The sequence below is a fragment of the Pangasianodon hypophthalmus genome, chromosome 10, assembly GCF_027358585.1.
Source record: "Pangasianodon hypophthalmus isolate fPanHyp1 chromosome 10, fPanHyp1.pri, whole genome shotgun sequence".
Classification (NCBI taxonomy): Eukaryota; Metazoa; Chordata; class Actinopteri; order Siluriformes; family Pangasiidae; genus Pangasianodon; species Pangasianodon hypophthalmus.
This window is the reverse complement of record NC_069719.1, coordinates 1,345,945-1,368,542: the sequence shown is the minus strand read 5'-3', so window position 1 is coordinate 1,368,542 and position 22,598 is coordinate 1,345,945. Positions and strand designations below refer to the sequence as shown.

Below are 22,598 nucleotides of genomic sequence, written 5' to 3'. Positions count from 1 at the left end.
CTAGCTAGAGAGCTAACATAGCATTTCCTACCTGTTATGGAAAAACTCGCTTTTATTACCATGAATATCTCCAATAAAACAAAATTAGGAAAAACAATAGCGAACTGTGATTGGTCATTACGAACAATAGTGATCAGTGATTAGTCTTTGGGAACAATAGTGATCAGTGATTGGTTGTTATGAACAGTAGAGATCAGTGATTGGTTGTTATGAACAGTAGAGATCAGTGATTGGTCATTATGAACAGTAGAGATCAGTGATTGGTCATTATGAACAGTAGTGATCAGTGATTGGTCATTATGAACAGTAGAGATCAGTGATTGGTCATTATGAACAGTAGAGATCAGTGATTGGTTGTTATGAACAGTAGAGATCAGTGATTGGTCATTATGAACAGTAGTGATCAGTGATTGGTCATTATGAACAGTAGTGATCAGTGATTGGTCGTTATGAACAGTAGAGATCAGTGATTGGTCATTATGAACAGTAGAGATCAGTGATTGGTCATTATGAACAGTAGTGATTGGTCGTTATGAACAGTAGAGATCAGTGATTGGTCATTATGAACAGTAGAGATCAGTGATTGGTCATTATGAACAGTAGTGATCAGTGATTGGTCATTATGAACAGTAGTGATCAGTGATTGGTCATTATGAACAGTAGTGATCAGTGATTGGTCGTTATGAACAGTAGAGATCAGTGATTGGTCATTATGAACAGTAGAGATCAGTGATTGGTCGTTATGAACAGTAGAGATCACTGATTGGTTGTTGGGAATAATGGTGATCAGTGATTGTTCAAAGGTCGCTAGATCTGTTGCTAGACTCTTTTTAAAATAAAAAAAAGCCAAATGTTGTGACAAAGTTGGCAACATTGCTCTGGTGGCTCCGCCCCCTTCAGCTACGTAGATCAGACTGTGACTACAGAATGTGAAAAATGTCGAATGCTCCATACGTCTGTGGTTTTAATGCATCATCTGTGTATTCATGGTGCACTAGACCTCACTGTGTGAACACACGACTGCACTTAAAGTTCACAAAGCTCAAGATTTTTAAACTTGTTTGACAACCAATGGAATAAAATCAGTTCCTGCTTGTGCACGCAGACATCCAGACACTGGACTCCGTCTGTCAGACTCAAAGAGTTTTGCAAATTCAAATTCCATGTGTGTGTGTGTGTGTGTGTGTGTGTGTGTGTGTGTGTGCATGTGTGTGTGGTTATATTTTTTTACAGAAAAACAAACCCTAATGATCAGAACAGAGGTTTAATGTGATGTTTGTGATCAGTGAAGCGTGGTTTATAAGACAGAACTACGAGCGTTAAACCCAAAACTACAATAAAACTCGCCCGAGAAAGAAAAACATTAAACCACTAACGAAGGAAGAATAAAACGAGGGATTAAGACCATGACAATACGTCCATATTCACGGAATAATAATAAAGGAAAATGAAATGTGTGAGAATTATTACTGTCTGGAAACAAAAGGTTGCAGGAATAAATTATTAAAAGTTTCACAGATGAAAGGTTTAAGGCTGTGTAGAGAATCTGTTGTTTCAATTCTAATGTTCATTACAATTTAATACACTGCAAGTTTGTGTTTTATTGTCACACACACACACACACACACACACATACACACACACTTGTTTTAATTGTGCATAGGGCTAATGGGTGTTTGTGTTGACGTTCGGCCAAATCAGCTTTTTAAAACCTGTGAAACCCAGACCACGTCTTTGTGGTGAGAGAATAAAATATAAAACATAAAAATAAATAAATAAATAAAAGAGCAGATTTGTCCGAATCACGCTGAGAAGAATCATCAGCTCATTTCCACCACAGCAACTTGTTCAAGAACTCAGGAACTTCAAAATCGTGACAGTTTAAATTCTATGAAAATGATTTTTAAACGATCGGTTTAAGAAGCACAAACATGTTCAGATTACAGCTTTACAAAATTAACCCTGGATTTGCTATTCTCTATTTTTGTAACTATGCCTATGCACTGATGTGTGATTAAACACAAAATTACCCATAATTACCCCCTCTCTCTCTGTGTGTCATCACGCTTACCCATAATCCCCCTCTCTTACTATATTTACTGCATTCTTCAGCATTAATAAACCATCAGCGATGTTAATAAAGACGTTTAAAGACGTAATAAAGATGTAATTAATATTTCTCTCCTCCATGATTGAATATAAATACTGTTTCATATTGTAAATTTTCATAAACTAAATTACAGCTTGCTACTAAGTGTTGATAATTAGTTTCATTTTTCATATAAATACATCACATAAATATTGGCACCCACCATTTAGCCAAATGTATGAATTCTGCCAAATAATCAGTGCAAACATATTTCTTAAGACTAGGGGTGTAACGTACTGACGTTTTCTGTGTCTGTATTTCGATTTAAAATGGGCGTGGCCTAAACTGGAAGAATCGGGGCTTTAGAAATGTTCAGCAGTGTGAGCGTGGTGTGTGAAATCTGACTCTGACAGTTCCTCAACCTCAGCTACATCACTCTAGTTTATAATCGTCTCATGTAGAGGTGAGTGCGAGTCTCTTTTTAATCCGCTCACGCAGTTTGTGTTTTTGTTTGTTTGTTTGTTTGCTTTTGATAGTCTCTAACCAATTTATTTGGCTCTATTTCCAAAAACTTAAACAAACTAGTAGCCTAATTTCAACTATCGTGATCCTGACCAGGGCGTTACTAAGGATGAATGAATGAACGCTGTAAATGCACCACATAGTTAATAGTGTTAATGTTAATGTTCACATTAATGATCGTGGTCTTTGTTTGCTTCATATCTGAGCGCAGATTAGAAGTAAAAACTTCCTAGTCATGCAACTTTTTCCTCTGATTTATCGTAAAGGGAGGGTGAAAATGATCACATGCTTCCTTCGAGACACGTGAAGCCAGCCGACCGCATCTTTCCAACCTGCCTCGTAAAAAACACAGTCGGAGAAAAGCGCTATCCGCCCTCTTCCACATACATGATCTCACAGACACCCACCATTGGCTAGTATCGCTGTGATTGACAGGAGAGAACGAGTATGCCCTTCCCATGGCTCTCTTGACTCCCCACCAAGGATGGATGTGGCATCTTCATGATCTTCAGTCCATACAGCGCTTGTCTGTTGCACCACTTGGGAGCTCCTCATGCATGTTTTTTTTTTTTTTTGGTTGCCTCCTGTGGGATCCCAGTCCCGCTGCACACGTCTAGTCTCATCCAGACAGAACCTTTCTGGCAAAAAAGAAATAAATAAAACAAAACCACAAATATTACACTTCCTATTCATATCTTTTCAGAACACCTTATCTGTTCATTCTGAATAACATCTTCATATTCAGTTACATCAGAGAGTTCTGTTTTTATTCAAGAAGTGAAAAAAATGGTTTATGCAGGTTTTTATTATTTAAATCAATAATTAATAAACATCAGTGAATTGTGTATTAATGCTGTAACTGATCCTTTGTTAATATTAACTAAAGCAGTAAATAATGTTAGTTAAGCTGAAGGAAATTCAGACAAATCTAAGAAAGATAGAAAGACAGATAAAGGAAGAACAGATGAGAGCAGTGCAGATGAGTGGAAGTGAAGATTAACATTCTGCACTGTGTCTCACGCTGAAGGACAGGAACGGGTTTCATCAACATGTCCGTTATGCACAGGGCCGCTCTCGGAGTGAGTGTGTGAAGCACTTGAGGTGTTAAGAGCATGAGACATGGATATTACAACACACACATGCACACACACACACACACACACACACACACACACACGCACACACAGCAAGAGCAGGAGAAGATTTATAACTCGAGCTGAAACGGAGAGATTGAAATCCGCCGTCCTCGAGCGAGTCTCCTTCACATTAACCCTGAAAATAAAAATAATTTTTCCGCCACGCTGCTTTTATCCGGCTCTTTTTTTTTTTACTTAAAAAGAACAAACCCATTAAACTTTATAAAAACTGCTTTTTATGATTACACTCTTTCAAAGAAATTCATTTAAGTGGACAGGAAATTGTCAATTTTATATATATTTTAATTTTAAGAAACAGATGAACATTTAAGTGGAGAATCTGACAGGAGAGAGTTACTACATCATCACACGGAAGAGCCAATCAGGTTCCGATATGCAAATGAAGGCCTTGCGAATGACAGGAGAGTTAATTAAAGTGAAAGTGTAACCTTATAACATAAATATTTAATAATAAATATTATTAAAATAGTTAAAGTCTAATGTTATACCTTGGAGAGTTATGGATTAAAATTTTCATGGTAATGATAATCTAGACTAAAAACATCACGGGTTCACGATTGAATTTACCAATTCAACTGGTGGTTTTACTTAAAGTATATTATATATAAAACAAGAACAAATGCATTTTAATCAATAGTGGGATCATACATCAGGACTAATTGTGAAACCGTGACAGCCCTCATTAACCAGATTGCTATTTTCATGCTTGTGTCTGATTCAGTCACAGAATTCAGTTTAATGATAATGACGTAGTTAATGTGCGCAGGTTACTTCAAAACTTAACATTCTATCTGATTGTGGACAAAAAAATGCTTTTAATTTTCTAAATTTACATGCCACTAAATGTTTGTGAGAAGGCGTACCCAAAAATATTGTTTTAAAAATCATAGAAATATACCTAAACAAATTCTGAGAGAACAGTGAAGCATGGTGGCGGTAGCATCATTTTCAGAGTTACCTGTGATCACCTGATTGTTTCTCCAACTTTATAACTCAATATCTGAAAATTACAGAAATGTCATTGCAGAAAAATTTGATTTTGGATATTAATAGAATGCAGTTTTTTTTTTTAATCAGTGTGAAAAGTTTTGGCACCCCCTTTTTTAATTTTTCAGTCTAATGCCCCTTTTGTGTAATCACTAAATCAGGCAATTTATTGTTCAATGAAGCAAAAAAAGGCTTCAGAATCAGTGTTGGGTGACTGTAAAGAGTTAAAATGCTAGTGCAGTAGAACAGCTCCAGGTAATGTAGATTAGCGATGTTTAATACAATTCACTATTATACTTTAAGCAGTAAATTATTGTGATATATAATATTATACATGAGCTGAAGCTGAGGAAGTGTACAGACATGTTTTTCTATCTTGGTGAGGACCAAATGTCCTTTACAAAGCTAGGAATATCTGACAGTTTGGAGCTTTGGCTGGTCTCCATGAGGAACACTGATTTTATTGTAAAAACTAAAAGAGCTGCAAGGTTTCCTTTTGGTTCCTGAGGTTAAGAGAAGCATTAGATTTAGGTGTAGCATAGCAGTAATTAATAATTACATTAATGGAAGGTCTTAAGAAGGATAGAAATACAAACGTGTGTGTTGAAATGTTTCTGCTCGGGGTTTAATCTGTAGTCCTGTGTGAAGTGCACTACTCCTGATGAAAACAGTGATTACACATTCAACCGCTTCTCTCTCTCTCTCACACACACACACACACATACACACATCTTTTCTATTTAGATGAGCAGAGGACAAACGGCAGCCCTTGTTCATCCCCTTTCTAACAATCTGTTCATTTTCACCAGCAAATCACAAGTGAAATGATCCGTCTGACTGCTGATTAAAGTATAAACGAGTGACTCCACCTCATTATTACACACAGACGTCATTTCAGCCACATCTGAACTGAGATTTTCTCAATTTTAAGCAAATTAGTTATGACGCTGTAAGAAAGTGACAAATCCAAATATTCGTCTCGATTGACTCTTCAGACCGACCCTATAGTGCGTGTGGTCCGACGTTTCTTCAGTTTCCTGCTCCGACACAAAAAAGGAAGAAAAACCTATAAGTGTGGTTTCATCTTCTCCTGTCATATACGAGCTCTCATTAAATGTGTATAAAGCCATTAAAGCTTTAAATAAAGCTTTAAAGAAAGCAGCATAGATCGTTGGTGCCTCTGGTGAGTGTACATAGCTAGTACAATTAGCTCGTTTTGCTAATCTAATCTGAGAACGAAGCTTGTACGAAGCCAAGCACGTAACACATAAATTGTAACATGTGTTATTAAATTTGTGTTTAATTAGCTAGCTTTGCAAGATATACATATTTACAGTCTCCTCCGAAAGTATTGGAATGGCAAGGTCAGTTCATCAAAATTAATATGAGATGACTGATCAGAATTTCAGCTTTCATTTCCTGATATTTACATCTAGATGTGTCAAACAGACAGATGTTTTTGTTGCCCAGGTGTGTCCTGATAGATTGATTGTTTAAAGAATTAATAGCTCTGATTGTCTGCTCTTGGACTGAGCCCTAGGTTTCTCCTGTCAAGTCTGCATTTGTTATTAAAAAGGATAAACCAACATGCAGACCAGAGAGATCTCTAAGGGAGAAAAGCAAGCCATTTTGAAGCTGAGAAAATCAATCTGAGTCACTGCACAAGCATTGGGAATAGCCAATACAACAATGTGGAATATCCTGTAAAAGAAAAGAAACCACTGGTGTACTAACAACCAGACATGGAACAGATCGGCCAAGGAAAACAACAGCAGCTGATGACAGAAACATTGTGAGAGCTGTGAAGAAAAACCCCAAACAACAGTCAGTGGCATCAACAACCTCCACAGGGCAGGGGCGAAGGTATCACAATCCACCACTTCAAGACTTGAATTCGCAAAGAAATACAGAGATGATCCACAAAGGTTCTGGTACCAAGACGAACCTCTACCAAAGTGAAGGAAAGGCCAAAGTGTGGAGAAAGAAAGGATCTGCTCATGATCCAGAACATATAATCTCATGGGTGAAGCATGGTGGAGGTAGTGTCATGGCTTGGGCTTGCATGGCTGCTTCTGGAATGGTGATCTGCCACCAAAGGTGCCATGTTCTAAGTTGTTTAACACGTCTAGATGTAAATATCAGGAAATTAAAACTGAAAATGAAATTCTGATCTGTCGTCTCATATTCATCTTCTGATCTCAACCCCAAATGTCTTCAATGTATAGCAAAAACAAGAGAACTGGCCTTGCCGTTCCAATACTTAAGGAAGGGACTGTATATCAGGGTTAGCTAGCTAGGAAGTGCAATGTTAGCTACATTTCCATCTGGCTAACAGTCCCAGTGTTGATCAGTGTGTGAAATCCTCACATGAAACTCGACCCTGTCTGAATCTCACGTTTTTCCCCTCAGTTCTTCGTAGTGGAGTCGTAGCGCTCAACCACGTTCCAATACTTTCAGAGGGGACTGTAGCTACAACTGTTTCTCAGCAAAGCTAAAAAAAAATAAAATCTATCTATCTATCTATCTATCTATCTATCTATCTATCTATCTCCTTACCCCATGCCTAGACAGGCATTTGTCTTCTTTCAATTCAACACGTGAAGGAGAAGCAACATCTCTCCTTTCTCCATCCCCTTCATTCATTCCATCCGACCATCCATCTGTCTATCCTTCCACCTCTCCCTGTGTGCTCGATGATGAGAGGATGTGTGTCTGTCCTTTAGCTCATCTGTGACTCTGCGCTCAGAGAGGAGGTGTAATGAAGAGATGAAGAAAAAAAAAAAAGAAAAAAAGAAAAAAGACAAGCGATCTGGTGGGACATTAATCATGTGACGCAATCCGATGGGAGTACATCGAGTCACCTTGCAGACTAACACACACACACACACACACACACACACACACACACACACATTAATGAATAAGGACAACAGCGACAAAGGCAGAACACACACACACACACACACACATTCATGAATAAGAACAACAGCAACAAAGGCGAAACACACACACTCTCCATTTCACACTGACAAGACTGAATAGAAAGCGCACACAGCCCTTGATAGCTGTAATTATGATGTCAGTAAGTCACATGGTAATAAATACACACACACACACACACACACACACACACACGCACACAGCTGGGCCTAGTCTGGTTTATATATCTGTCTGTATGTAAGTTTTCATTTTTATTTTCTTTGCTTTTCTCACGACAGCTGTCCCTCCTCTTCCTCTCATTTCACACACACACAGTAAAACACACACACAGTAACACATACTAAGACACACACGCTCAGCGATCTCGCGCCTCCATTTTGTCCTCGTCGCCCGACCCCACACTTCTGGCACACTTTAGAGATCGTGAGTCATCTCAGCTCACTTCACTTCACTTCCTGTCGTCCACCGTAACACACAAGCCATCACTTCTTCATTACTTTCACAATCTGTCCGTCTCTGATCTGTTTCTGGAGGATAAAAACGAGGGTCGTGGAGGAAAATCAACTGCACCTCGTTTTTACGCTGCGCTGCATCCAGCCACATTTCTCTCCTGTTTAAACTCCTTTATCTGTCTTCTGTTCGTCTCAGCACTGACGTGACGACCGGCATGTCAACAGAAATGTCGTTATTAACACCTTTTCTCAACAAACGCAATAAAAGATGTGCATCAGATACACACTTTTATTTACATCATAGACAAAAATAACAAAGGAAACTGCATCATTTCAGCTCAGGTAGAAACCCCAAGTGTTTTATTCCTCTTACACCACAGCAATTTTCCAACAACGTAAATTTTTTACATGGTGTATGTTTTTTATCCATTTATAGTTACATTTAATGTTCGGTGAAACGAGTTAGTTCCTGTTGTCGCTTACATTATAGCAGCTATAAACACTCGTTCCCTCACCAGCCTCTTTATTCTCTCTCTTCAAGTTAATAAGACAAAAAAAAAAACGCAGCTTGTTCCGCATGTTACCGAGAAACCGCAAAGAAGCGTAAACTCCTCTGTCCTGAAGATGTCGGAAAACTTAAAGTTACAGCTTCACCTCTGACTGTTACAAAGCGCTGACACTGGAGACTCCTTCCATCAATGTTACATAAATGTCTCCTTAAATATCAACGATTGCACACTTTTTAAATCCGTCTATATGGGGTGTCTGATATACAAGTCCCTGTGAATGAGCCGTTACTATAGAAACGCTATACGATATCGTTAAATAAATCAAAACCTTCTAAACCAATCAGAATCCAGACTCAGATTTGTGTGGTATTTACATTTATTTATCCAGACAGACTGAATAAACATCGTCGCAGATTAAACGCAGCACTAAAAAAAAAATAATAAATCTCCACTATAGCTTCATATATATATTCATTAGTGTTATACCTAATAAACTAAAATATAAAATAAAAAATAAAAACCTTAGCCCTTATTTAAAGTCAGTCAGCTATTACACAGTGAAATATAATACAGTATAAAACAAAAAAAAGTGATAAAAGATAAAAGTGTGCAATAAAAACAGGAGGTAAAAGTGCTGGTGGATACGGTTGGATATAGTGAGTTATACGAGGAAAGATGGAAATAAAGCAGCGATGATGTCGTAGTGATGATGTAGTGATGATGTCGTAGTGATGATGTAGTGATGTCGTCGTAGCGATGGAGGAGAAACTTCTACTTCGGAGTTTTGGTGCGAAGTCGTTTCTTGATGTTCAGCTGATCTTCTCTCTCCTCCACATCTCGACTGATGATCTGTAGTTAATTATTCAGGACATTTCAGTGTAATTTAATTTCATCTGCAGTGAGGGAATACAGTGTCTTTATATGTGTGTGTGTGTGTGTGTGTGTGTGTGTGTGTGTGTGTGTGTGTGTGTATACCTGATTAGCGGAGATGTTCATAGGGGACGAGATGTTGATCTTTCGTTTGGTGCGTTTCAGACTCAGAGACGAGCCGCCTTCATCCGGAGACCTTCCACTCATCAATCCCATAATCCTCTTAGCTAGAGAGAGAGAGAACGAGAGAACGAGAGTTAAAGAGAGAGAGAGAGAGAACGAGAGTTAAAGAGAGAGAGAGAGAGAGAGAGAGAGAGAGAGAGAGAACGAGAGTTAAAGAGAGAGAGAGAGAACAAGAGTTAAAGAGAGAGAGAGAACGAGAGAACGAGAGTTAAAGAGAGAGAGAGAAAGTGAGTTAAAGAGAGAGAGAGAGAGAGAGAGAGAGAACGAGACAGGGAGAGAGAGTTAGAGAGAGAGAGAGAGAGAACGAGAGAACGAGAGTTAAAGAGAGAGAGAGAGAGAACGAGAGTTAAAGAGAGAGAGAGAGAGAGAGAGAGAACAAGAGTTAGAGAGTTAAAGAGAGAGAGAGAGAGAGAGAGAGAACAAGAGTTAGAGAGTTAAAGAGAGAGAGAGAGAGAGAGAGAGAGAGAGAGAGGGGCAGACAGAGAGAAAAAACAGAGACAGAGACACACATACAGGCAGAAAGACAGACAGGCACAGAGTGAGAGAGAGAGACAGACAGAGAGAGAGAGAGACAGACAGAGAGAGAGAGAGACAGACAGGCAGAGAAAGACAGACAGTTCAGTTAATCAGTGCTTTATTGGCATGAATGTTATAAATGTTTATAGAATGTTATAAATCACTCCAAGTAGTGCAAGTAGATCAAACCAAAATTTATACAAAAAAAAGAGAGAGAGAGAGAGAGACAGAGAGAGAGAGAGAGAGAGAGAGAGACATGCATAGAGTGAGAGAGAGAGACACAGAGAGAGAGAGAGAGAGAGAGAGAGAGAGAGAGAGACATGCATAGAGTGAGAGAGAGAGAGAGAGAGAGAGAGAGAGAGAGAGAGAGAGAGAGAGAGAGAGAGAGTTAGAGAGAGACAGACAGACATACAGAAAGACAGATGTTCAAAGACAGACAGAAAGAGATAGAGATGGAGAGAGAGAGAGAGAGAGAGAGAGACAGAGACAAACAGAGAGATAAACAGAAAGTCAGACAGAGAGACAGGAAGACGAGTCATATATAGAGTAAATGAAGAGAAGTCAGTGTCCTGCACTCTCTCTCTCTCTCTCTCTCTCTCTCTCACTCTGACTCTCACTCTCACCTTTACTGCCCAGGAACGTCGGAGAGCTGTTCAGGAAATCTCCAATCTTCTGCAACTTTCCCTCCTTTTTTCCTCGCACACTCAACTGGGAATTGTGGGAACTTTTCCCAACTAGCGCAGGAGACATCTGAGTGGGAATAAAAAAAAATAAAATAAAATGAATTAATAAATACAGCCTGAACCCGGAATCACTGGTTCTCTGGATGATTAACAGTTCTTTGTTTCAAAATAAATAAATAAATAAACGAATAAATGAATAAATAAATAAATAAAGATTTACTCAGAGCCCTTTCTGGGAAACGTTGCTGTAGGGTTCTATGTAGAACCTTTAAAGGTTCCCCTGAGGGTCTGTTGGTTCTGACAGCAGACTTTTCTCAGTGTTTTGTGTACTTTTAGTTTCGCTCTTCTCCTCTCTGCTTCGCTTTTCTTACTCTACACAAAGAACCGACTTTTAAACTGTTTAAACTTTCGAGATCTTTTAAAAGGTTTTCACTTTTTTAATAAAAAACATTTGTATATAAAAGACTAAAATTTAATCATGAATGCATTTGAACAGTAAAATAATTAAAGTATATTTAAAATAATTGTTATTAAAAATAATTTATAAATAATTTCAGATTTAAAAATTAATCTCTCTCACATCTCTCCATCTCTTTATAGGATTTTCTTCAAACACACGTCTAGTTTTTTTTTGTAAATCATTTTTAATATTAAATATATTTATGATTTAAAACGTTTAAGTAGGAAAAGTTAAAAACAAACACTTTTAAAACCTCGTTTGAAAGTTTAACAGTTTAATTCTGAAATCACTTTTGCTAGTTCTACATTGACTTTATTATTGTTTTAGTCCATTTTTCCCTCGGACGCTGTACTGGTATTGATTGTTTTTCTCTCTCTCCTGTTTTTTATTTGCACTGAACATGTAAATTGATTTTTCCTCTGATTCTCAATGTCTCTGTATTTTTATTTGTATTGAGTGGAATGTTTGTCTCACCTCCTCCTCCTGGTGTGCAGGGAGACCGGGAGCTTTCTTACACCTCATATTCCTCCTGTTCTCACTATCCACACCGTCCTGAGAGAGAGAGAGCGAGAGAGAGAGAGAGAGAGAGAGAGAGCGAGAGCGAGAGAGAGATAGTAGAGGAAAAGTGAGGATATATACAGTCATGAGAAAAAGAAAGCACACCCTCCTTCAACTCTACGTTTTTATGTATCAGGGCTTAAATAATAATTGTGTGATCCTCACCAACTTCTATAAACAAACAAACAAATAACTTCAGGTGGAAAAAAAAAACAGATTTTAATATGTAGTCATTTTTTTTCCCAAGCAGTAAACCAAAATTCAGAAACCAGGTGGGAAAAAGTAAGTACACCCTTCCTACTTCCACAATCATTAAGCGAGGAATTAGCAGCCGGTTGTTACTAATGAAATACACAAGATTAGTTCATCATCAAGAGGTGTGTCTACCTCTATAAAAGCAGAACCTGGTGCAGTTTGGTGTTCTGGAGCACTCAGGTGTGTGTCTACATCATGCCAAGAAGAAAGGACATCAGCCATGACCTCAGAGAAGCAACTGTTGTTGCTCATCGATCTGGGAAGGGTTATAAGGCCATCTCCAAACAATTTAAAATTCACTGTTCTGCAGTGAGAAGGATTGTTTACAAATGGAGAGCCTTCAAGACAGTTGCTGATCTTCCCAGGAGTGAGCGTCCCAGCAAATTCAGTCCAAGGTCAGACTGTTTAATGCTCAGAGATATAAAGAAAAACCCCAAGAGCTACATCATGTGACCTACAGGCCTCTGTAAGCACATTAAATGTTTATGAGACAAGAGCCATGAGAGAGGGAGAGAGAGCTGAGCAGCACAGAACATTGTGTGTGCATATTACTAGAGAGAAAATCACTGAAAAGTGAAGGAAAATAAAAAGGAAAAATAAAGAGCCCCCTTTTGAGTTTCCCCAAGCCTGCCTCCCATCTTCTCATTTCTGGTCAAACCTGGAAGTGTCACAGGTGGCTAGGAAAAAGCTCCTTCTCTCCAAAAAAAATGTGGCAGCATGACTTACGTTTGCAAAATTACATCTGAACAAACCACAAATGTAAAAAAACAAAACAAATAAACAAATTTCTAGAACAAAATCCTTTTGACTGATGAGACCAAGGTGGAGATGTTTGGTCATCATGCACAGCACCATGTTTGGTGAAAACCAAACACAGCATATCACCACAAACACCTCAAACCAACTGTGAAGCCTGGTGATGGAGGGCTGATGATTTCGGCTTGTTTTCCAGCAAAAGGACCTGGGAAACTTGCAGTTATTGAGACAACGATGAACTCCAGTTTATAGCAGAATATTCTTCAGACAAGTGTGAGGTCAGCTGTCCAGCAGCTCACACTGGGCTGAAACTGGGTCATGCAACAGGACAATGATCCCAAACACACCAGAAAATCAACATCTGAAAGGCTAAAGAAGAAAAAACATCATGGTGTTGGAACGGGCGAGTCAAAGTCCAGAACTCAACCCCATTGAGAAGCTGTGGCGGGATCCACAGAGAGCTGTGCATAAATAAATGCCCTCAAACATCAATGAACTGAAGCGATGTTGTAAAGAAGAGTGGACCAAAATTTCTCCAAAATGATGTGAGAGACTGAAAAACTCCTACAGAAAACATTTACCTGATGTTATTGTTGATAAAGGTGGTTCTATATGTTACTGAATTATAGGGTGTACTTATTTTTTCCCCACTGGTTTCTGAATGTTGGTTTACATTTTTTGGGGAAAAAAAAAGGACCACATATTGAAATCTTTTTTTTTTTTTGTTACCTGAGGTTATTTGTTTGTTTATAGAAGTTGGTGAAGACCACACAGTTGTTAATTAGGCCCTGATAAATAAAAACACAGGACTGAAAGAGGGTGTACTTTCTTTTTCACCATGACTATAGATGTGTGAGTTGTTGGGAATGTGTTAATGATGAATGACAGAATGAATTATGGAGAGATTTGTATTTATTTTTTGTTTAATCATAAATATCATTAAGACAAAATTTAAAAAAAAAAAAAAAGCCTCCAATTCATTCATTATTTCACCACCAAACCCATCATCCATCCATCTAGCCCTCTATCCATCCTTCAAAACAGCCATCCACCCATCAAAACCTCCAACCATTTATCTATCAAACCCTCAATCCATCCTTCAAACCACCCATCAAACCCACCATCCATCCATTTATCCATCCATTAAACCCTCCATCCATCCATCAAACCTTCAGTCCATCCTTCAAATCACCCATCAAACTCACCATCCTGTCATCCATAAACCTCTCCATCCGTCAGACCCATCATCCACCAAACCCTCCATCCATATTTCTAACATACAACAAACCCTCCATCCACCCAGACTCTCCAATCATCTGTCAAACCCTTCATCCACCCTTCATCAAACCATTCATCTACAGTATCAAACCCTCCATCCACCCATCAAACCCACCATCCATCCAACCATACACCCACCAATTCATGAAACCCTCCATCCATCCCTCAAGCCATCCATCCATTTATCCAACCCTCCATCCATCCAACAACATCCAACAAACCATCCATCCAACCCTCCACCAATTGATCAAACTCTCCCTCCTGACATCCTTCGATCCCTCCATCCATTAAACCATCCACCCTTTCAAACCTTCCTGCAAACCATCCATCCAAATTGCTTCACAATAAATGTGAAAAACAAACAAACAACAGAATTTTGTTAAAAAGATGAATTGTACAGCAGAATTACTCGACCAACATTAATTTCAAACCCAACACGAGCTCAGAAAATTAACTTTTGTTTGGTAAAAATTAATTTTTTTAAAAACATTATGCATCATCCCTGTTTGTAATGTGAAAAGAAACCCGATCAAACCAAACCCAATCAGATTCACCCACTAATCCCAGATTAAGATGATGATGATGAGTGATGAATTATGGGATGGAGTGTTCTGTTAGGAGTGATGTCTCCTGAGTGCTCAGCAGTTTGCAGATGTATTCTTTATTATTTTTATTTATTTATTACATTAAATGTAGGTTTGATGTCAGTAAATTATATCTGCATGAACTGTTTTCTACTGAAGTGCTCTAGTCTGTATGTCATTAGTCAGATATTTAAATCTGACTGGCGCTACAACACGCCATAATGTGTCGATTTGCTAAGATTTGAATATCTTTATTTATTAACTAGCTAGAGGTGAAAAAAAAGATCTGTTTGTATTTAAGTTGAGAAGCAAAGAAGCTGAATCTGGATTAAGATGCAACTGAGATTAAATTACTCTTAAAATTACACGTCGTTAAAGTACATTTAATTAGCACGATCAACATTAGCAATAGTGTGATAAATGTAAACTATGATAAAAGTTAACAATGAGCATTTCATGAAAACCTGCTAAGCTGAACACGAAGATCATTTCATATATATTATTTACATTTTTTATTATGAATGTATTATGTATGATATTTTTATCTGTACCTGATTCACAATGACCAGAATTTTAACCACTGATACATCCAATAATCTATCCATATATCCACTCATCCTTTATCTACCCTTATTTTCCTTTATCAACGTATCTATCCACCTACGTAGGCATTCCCCTGCCCTAGACTGCAGATGTTGTGATATTTGAAGCGTCCACTAAAACAGTATTTATAACAGAATTTTGTGGCTGATTAGCAGCCTAAAGCTGTGTGTTGTACAGATGTGTGTTTTATGGTTTTTTTTTTGTGTAGGAGCCTGAAAGCCGCTGTACACTTCAGGATAAATCACTCCAGGAGGCGTTTAAAAGCCGATCAGATACCTGAGGAGTTCTCGCTTTGCTCTTTCTGCTGCTGCCTCGTTTCTTAAAGAACACAAAGCAAACACACACACACACACACACACACTGAATCATCCCATCAGTGGCTGAGGCTTGCAGTGCGGAGGAGGCGCAAGAACCCGCCAATCTTCAATAAACGCCTGCGACTCCCACAACAAGAACCAGCAAGGGTGCTCTCAAGAGTCTAAATTACCTGATTGTGTGTGTGTGTGTGTGTGTGTGTGTGTGTGCGAGACAGGGTCAGTACACTGATCATACCAATAACATGTATATTGCATATGTATTGTGTTATATATCACTGGTGCATTGTTATTGTGATACTATCTGCCTCCTGCAATACTCACACACATGATTAAATATGCAAATCAGCCCTTTTAACTAAATCGTTTAGCATGTGCTTTGTTTATTCTGATATGCAGATATGTAAATGAGCTCACCAATCAGTCCCTTTGTGTGTAATATGCAATATGCAATATGCAAATGAGCTCTCTGACTAACTCTGAAATATTATCTTGTGTCTTATATTCATCCTCATCAATATGCAAATGAGCATTCTAGCCAATAAAGTCAATGTTAAGTCTTCAGATCCAGTATGCAAATATGCAAAAGAGGCTTATAAACAACAAAGTGTTATAGTGTGTGCTGAGATCATTCTTATTAATATGCATAGATGCAACATGTAAATGAGTGTTCTAACCAATATATTATCTGTGCTGTAATAATTCTGACCAATACGCAAAATATACAGGTGCAGATGAGCTGAATAAACATTTTGCGCTGTGATTTTTTACACTGAGCTTTATACTGCGGAAACAAAATACTTTACTGATTAAATACACAACAGCTTCATGGGGTGTGTGTGTGTGTGTGTGTGGGTGTGTGTGCATCTTTTAACCCCCTCCTCCTCACTGCTCTCCCTCCTGCATGTGTTGTGTGTTTGTGGAGTGTGAGAGTGTGTGTATGTGTGTGTGTGTGTGTGTGTGTGTGTGTGTTAGACTGTGTTGGTGGAGGAGTGTGTAACTGAGCGGCTGGTGCACAGCACCACTCTGAAACCTTCTCTTCACCCTCTCCACCTCGCTGCCTACTGTGTGTGTGTGTGTGTGGAGTGTGTGTGTGTGTGTGTCTCCTCACCCTCTCCACCTCGCTGCTCTTCCTCTTGCGTGTGTTGTGTGTGTGTAGAGAGTGTGTGTGTGTGTGTGTGGAGTGTGTGTGTGTATCTCCTCACCCTCTCCACCTCGCTGCTCTTCCTCTTGCGTGTGTGTAGAGAGTGTGTGTGTGTGTGTCTCTCCTCACCCTCTCCACCTCGCTGCTCTTCCTCTTGCGTGTGTTGTGTGTGTGTAGAGAGTGTGTGTGTGTGTCTCTCCTCACCCTCTCCACCTCGCTGCTCTTCCTCTTGCGTGTGTTGTGTGTGTGTAGAGAGTGTGTGTGTGTGTCTCTCCTCACCCTCTCCACCTCGCTGCTCTTCCTCTTGCGTGTGTTGTGTGTGTGTAGAGAGTGTGTGTGTGTCTCTCCTCACCCTCTCCACCTCGCTGCTCTTCCTCTTGCGTGTGTTGTGTGTGTGTGAGACGTTGACGGTGATCTCTCCGGTGTCTCCGGGGCGTTTCAGTCGGAAGCGTTCTGGTTGCAGGGAGCTGAATGAGATCTCCAGCTCAGGCCGTGGGAACCGAGAGCAGCGACCCGTTTCCGTGGAGATGACCGACGAGTCCAACACGGACGGACCGCTGCCACAAGAACCCTGAGGAAGAGCATCACCATCACCACCACCATCATCATCATCATCATCCTCCTCATCCAAATCTATATCACGTGTTTTACTTTCCCAACAGTAAAGCGGTTTCACAACATCACAACATTTCTATGAGTATACATGAATATGCAAATTTATGCAAATCCGTAAAACTCCCTTGTAAAGTTTTACCTGGCTGGTGACGGATGCTCGAGTCCGGCTCGTGTGTTTCAGAGTGGTGCTGTCCACCAGCCGCTCAGATACACACTCCTCCACCAACACAGTCTAACACACACACACACACACACACACACACACACACACACACACACCGCGCGCGCGCGCGCGTCAATCACAAACGCTAACACCCTTAATGAGTGGACACACACCAATTAACACACTAAGATGTAACTACTAATCCTCATTTTATATTTTAGTTTTAAACTGGTGCTTTAATTAACAATAAAAGTTGAAGATAAGCTGCAGTGTGTGTTTGTGTGTGTGTGTGTGTGTGTGTGTGTGTGTGGTTACAGTGGGTGATGTAATAGCAAGCAGTGTGTGTGTGTGTGTGTAAACACTTGTCACTGCTGTGTGCGGTCAGAGAAGTGTGTGTGTGTGTGTGTGTGTGTGCACACTGGCATTAGTGCTTGGTAATCTGTGTGATTGTATGTTTTCATTGTTCATCCTGTGTGTGTGATCACTTTGTGTTCATCTACACACACTAACTACATACTAAGTCTCTCTGATGGCGTGTGTGTGTGAGTGATCGCCTGTGTGTATAAGAGTGTGTGTGAGGGAGAGAGACCTGTGTAGATGACTCTGTAGTGGTGTGTGTGTGTGTGTATGTGTGTGTGAGACCTGTGTAGATGACTCTGTTGTGGTGTGTGTGTGTGTGTGTGTGTCAGACCTGTGTAGATGACTCTGTAGTGGTGTGTGTGTGTGTGTGTGTGTGAGACCTGTGTAGATGACTCTGTAGTGGTGTGTGTGTATGTGTGTGTGAGACCTGTGTAGATGACTCTGTAGTGGTGTGTGTGTGTGTGTCAGACCTGTGTAGATGACTCTGTAGTGGTGTGTGTGTATGTGTGTGTGAGACCTGTGTAGATGACTCTGTAGTGGTGTGTGTGTGTGTGTCAGACCTGTGTAGATGACTCTGTAGTGGTGTGTGTGTATGTGTGTGTGAGACCTGTGTAGATGACTCTGTAGTGGTGTGTGTGTATGTGTGTGTGAGACCTGTGTAGATGACTCTGTAGTGGTGTGTGTGTGTGTGTGTGTGTGTGTGTCAGACCTGTGTAGATGACTCTGTAGTGGTGTGTGTGTATGTGTGTGTGAGACCTGTGTAGATGACTCTGTAGTGGTGTGTGTGTGTGTGTGTGAGACCTGTGTAGATGACTCTGTAGTGGTGTGTGTGTGTGTGTGTGTGAGACCTGTGTAGATGACTCTGTAGTGGTGTGTGTGTATGTGTGTGTGAGACCTGTGTAGATGACTCTGTAGTGGTGTGTGTGTGTATGTGTGTGTGAGACCTGTGTAGATGACTCTGTAGTGGTGTGTGTGTGTGTGTGTGTGTGAGACCTGTGTAGATGACTCTGTAGTGGTGTGTGTGTGTGTGTGTGTGTGTGTGAGACCTGTGTAGATGACTCTGTAGTGGTGTGTGTGTGTGTGTGTGTGTGTGTGTGAGACCTGTGTAGATGACTCTGTAGTGGTGTGTGTGTATGTGTGTGTGAGACCTGTGTAGATGACTCTGTAGTGGTGTGTGTGTGTGTGTGTGTGTGTGAGAGACCTGTGTAGATGACTCTGTAGTGGTGTGTGTGTGTGTGTGAGAGACCTGTGTAGATGACTCTGTAATGGTGTGTGTGTGTGTGTGTGTGTGACCTGTGTAGATGACTCTGTAGTGGGGTGTGTGTGTGTGTGTGTGTGTGTGTGTGTGTGTGTGAGACCTGTGTAGATGACTCTGTAGTGGTGTGTGTGTGTGTGTGAGAGACCTGTGTAGATGACTCTGTAGTGGTGTGTGTGTATGTGTGTGTGAGACCTGTGTAGATGACTCTGTAGTGGTGTGTGTGTGTGTGTGTGTGTGTGAGAGACCTGTGTAGATGACTCTGTAGTGGTGTGTGTGTGTGTGTGAGAGACCTGTGTAGATGACTCTGTAATGGTGTGTGTGTGTGTGTGTGTGTGACCTGTGTAGATGACTCTGTAGTGGTGTGTGTGTGTGTGTGTGTGTGTGTGTGTGTGTGTGTGAGACCTGTGTAGATGACTCTGTAGTGGTGTGTGTGTGTGTGTGTGTCAGACCTGTGTAGATGACTCTGTAGTGGTGTGTGTGTATGTGTGTGTGACCTGTGTAGATGACTCTGTAGTGGTGTGTGTGTGTGTGTGTGTGTGTGTGAGAGACCTGTGTAGATGACTCTGTAGTGGTGTGTGTGTGTGTGTGTGTGTGTGAGAGACCTGTGTAGATGACTCTGTAGTGGTGTGTGTGTGTGTGTGTGTGTGTGTGTGTGAGAGACCTGTGTAGACGACTCTGTAGTGGTGTGTGTGTGTGTGTGTGTGTGTGTGTGAGAGACCTGTGTAGATGACTCTGTAGTGGTGTGTGTGTGTGTGTGAGAGACCTGTGTAGATGACTCTGTAGTGGTGTGTGTGTGTGTGTGTGTGTGTGTGAGAGACCTGTGTAGATGACTCTGTAGTGGTGTGTGTGTGTGTGTGTGTGTGTGTGTGTGTGAGAGACCTGTGTAGATGACTCTGTAGTGGTGTGTGTGTGTGTTGTCTCCCTAAGCTGTTCTCTCAGTTGTTTAAGCTCCGCCTCCTTCTCCTTCAGCTGCTCCATCACTCCACTGTCACACACCTGAAACATCATAAGTGTACAGTGAAGGGGGTGTGGCCTATGAAACAGGTGTGGCCTCTGTTCCCATCAGGCCCAGTGAAGGAGGCGTGGCCTCTGTGCATCAGTCATTAAAGGAGGCGTGGCCTCTGTATCAGTCAGTGGAGGAGGCGTGGCCTCCGTGCATCAGTCAGTAAAGGAGGCGTGGCCTCTGTGTGTCAGTCAGTAAAGGAGGCGTGGCCTCTGTGCGTCAGTCAGTGGAGGAGGCGTGGCCTCTGTGCATCAGTCAGTAAAGGAGGCGTGGCCTCTGTGCGTCAGTCAGTGGAGGAGGCGTGGCCTCTGTGCATCAGTCAGTGGAGGAGGCGTGGCCTTCTTTATTTTATTTATTTTTAGCTCTTTAAATGTATCTAAAAAGGACAAAAACTATTTTTTTTGCAACATCACACATCATTATAATAGCTTAAACCTGTACAGTTTAATATAACAACCCAGGGGAGATGGAGAGTGGAAGCAGACAAGGGCTCATGAAGGGCGCATGAAGGGCTCATGCAGGGCACATGAAGGGCGCACAGCTGTAGTGGGAAGCCTAGATATTAAATGTTAAAATGTGCTGTAGTGACCTCTGGTGGCTGAAGTGTGTCAGTGCGCTTCAGCTCCCTGATCTGCTCGTCTTTCTCTGCGATGGTGGAGACGAGTTTCATCAGCTGGACCTCCAGCGCAGAGACGAGTGTGTCTCTCTCCTTCCTCCACTCGTCCATCTCCTGCTCACGCTCAGCCAGACAGGCCTTCATCGACTCCTGACACACACACACACACACATACACACACACACACACACACACACAGACAGTGCATCATAACCATGTGTCTATTTATTAAAGAAAAGAATATGTGCGCACACACACACACACACACACACACACACACACACACAGGAAGTGGAAGTAATGAGTGTGTACCATCTCAGTGTGTTGGCGAGCGTGTCTCTCCCTGTCCTCAGCGTATCGTCTCATGTCCTGGTTCCTCCTCTCCTCCGCGTCCTTCGCCTGAGCGATCAGGACCAGCTTCTCCTCCGTCCACTTCCTGCGCTCGGCCTGGTGTTTCTCACTGACCATCTACACACACACACACACACACACACACACACACATGATTTGGAACAAAACCCAAAAGGGACAGACAACAATGTTTATGTACACTACAGTATATAATGACTACAGTACGTGGTTTAGGACACATCCACAATAAACAAACGAAGGTGTCTATATAGTGAAAAGGGAGTGTGGGAGTGTAGATTGGGACACGCCCACAGTGGCCTGATGATGGTGTTTATGTGCCCTATATAGTGAATAGGGAGTGTGGGAGTGTAGATTGGGACACGCCCACAGTGGCCTGATGATGGTGTTTATGTGCCCTATATAGTGAAAAGGGAGTGTGGGAGTGTAGATTGGGACACGCCCACAGTGGCCTGATGATGGTGTTTATGTGCCCTATATAGTGAAAAGGGAGTGTGGGAGTGTAGATTGGGACACGCCCACAGTGGCCTGATGATGGTGTTTATGTGCCCTATATAGTGAATAGGGAGTGTGGGAGTGTAGATTGGGACACGCCCACAGTGGCCTGATGATGGTGTTTATGTGCCCTACATAGTGAATAGGGAGTGTAGATTGGGACACGCCCACAGTGGACTGATGATGGAGTACTACTACAGCTACTCTTACTGTAAAACCTCACCTTCAGGTTGTCCTGAGCCTGCGCTGCTTCTTCTTTGGCCCGTGTGATGTCATCACTGTGCGCCGGTTCATGATGATGGAACTGTTTACTGCTCCTTTGTTTCAGGAGCAGCTCTTTCAGGTTCTCCAGCTCTAAACACACAAACACACACTCGGTGTAAACAGAAGTACACGTGTGTGTGTGTGTGTATTGCTATAACATCTGGCCTGACGTAAAGGAACAGGACAGTGAGGTTGAGAAGAACACAGCGGTTTGGCGACTTTAGCGTGTTTGGCGTGTTACCCTGAGAGAGCTGATGGATCTGTGTTTCTCTGTTCTCCAGCTCCAGGTCCATCTGAGTCTGAGTCTCTTCCTGCTCACTGAGAACCAAACGCATCTCCTCTATCACACCTTCACGCTGCTGCAGATCTACACACACACACACACACACACACACCCATTAACAAGAACGTAAATAAGAAAGTCATAATTAAGAAAAAGGAAATTCTTTACGTATTAATGAAGCAGAAAACAGAGAACAGAACGCATTTTCCTTTCTGGATAATCTACGACCAAAAACTCAGAACAGGAGAAATTATTTATAATTATAGCGAATAATTATCTACTGAAGTAGCAGAACGTTCCTGAGTATGGTTT

The 22,598-nt window shown here is 41.1% G+C and overlaps 1 protein-coding gene across 2 annotated transcripts in view; it reads right to left on the bottom strand.

Annotated features, from left to right (window-relative positions):
- Positions 1-8,468: 8,468 nt before the first annotated feature.
- The window catches only part of kif20ba (kinesin family member 20Ba), a 39,118-nt gene continuing 24,988 nt past the window's right edge, over positions 8,469-22,598 (bottom strand). Inside the window, exons 25-36 of one of the 2 annotated variants that reach the window (XM_053237634.1) lie at positions 22,245-22,370; positions 21,963-22,093; positions 21,188-21,343; positions 20,849-21,025; positions 20,136-20,252; positions 17,615-17,707; positions 17,213-17,431; positions 15,679-15,720; positions 11,843-11,920; positions 10,849-10,975; positions 9,632-9,753; positions 8,469-9,505 (exon numbers count right to left, since the gene is read on the bottom strand). In XM_053237634.1, coding sequence (XP_053093609.1) covers positions 9,428-9,505; positions 9,632-9,753; positions 10,849-10,975; positions 11,843-11,920; positions 15,679-15,720; positions 17,213-17,431; positions 17,615-17,707; positions 20,136-20,252; positions 20,849-21,025; positions 21,188-21,343; positions 21,963-22,093; positions 22,245-22,370 — 1,466 coding nt within the window. In that variant the 3' untranslated portion in view covers positions 8,469-9,427. The remainder of the gene's footprint in view (positions 9,506-9,631; positions 9,754-10,848; positions 10,976-11,842; positions 11,921-15,678; positions 15,721-17,212; positions 17,432-17,614; positions 17,708-20,135; positions 20,253-20,848; positions 21,026-21,187; positions 21,344-21,962; positions 22,094-22,244; positions 22,371-22,598) is intronic. The other variant, XM_053237635.1, reaches the window with a different exon arrangement.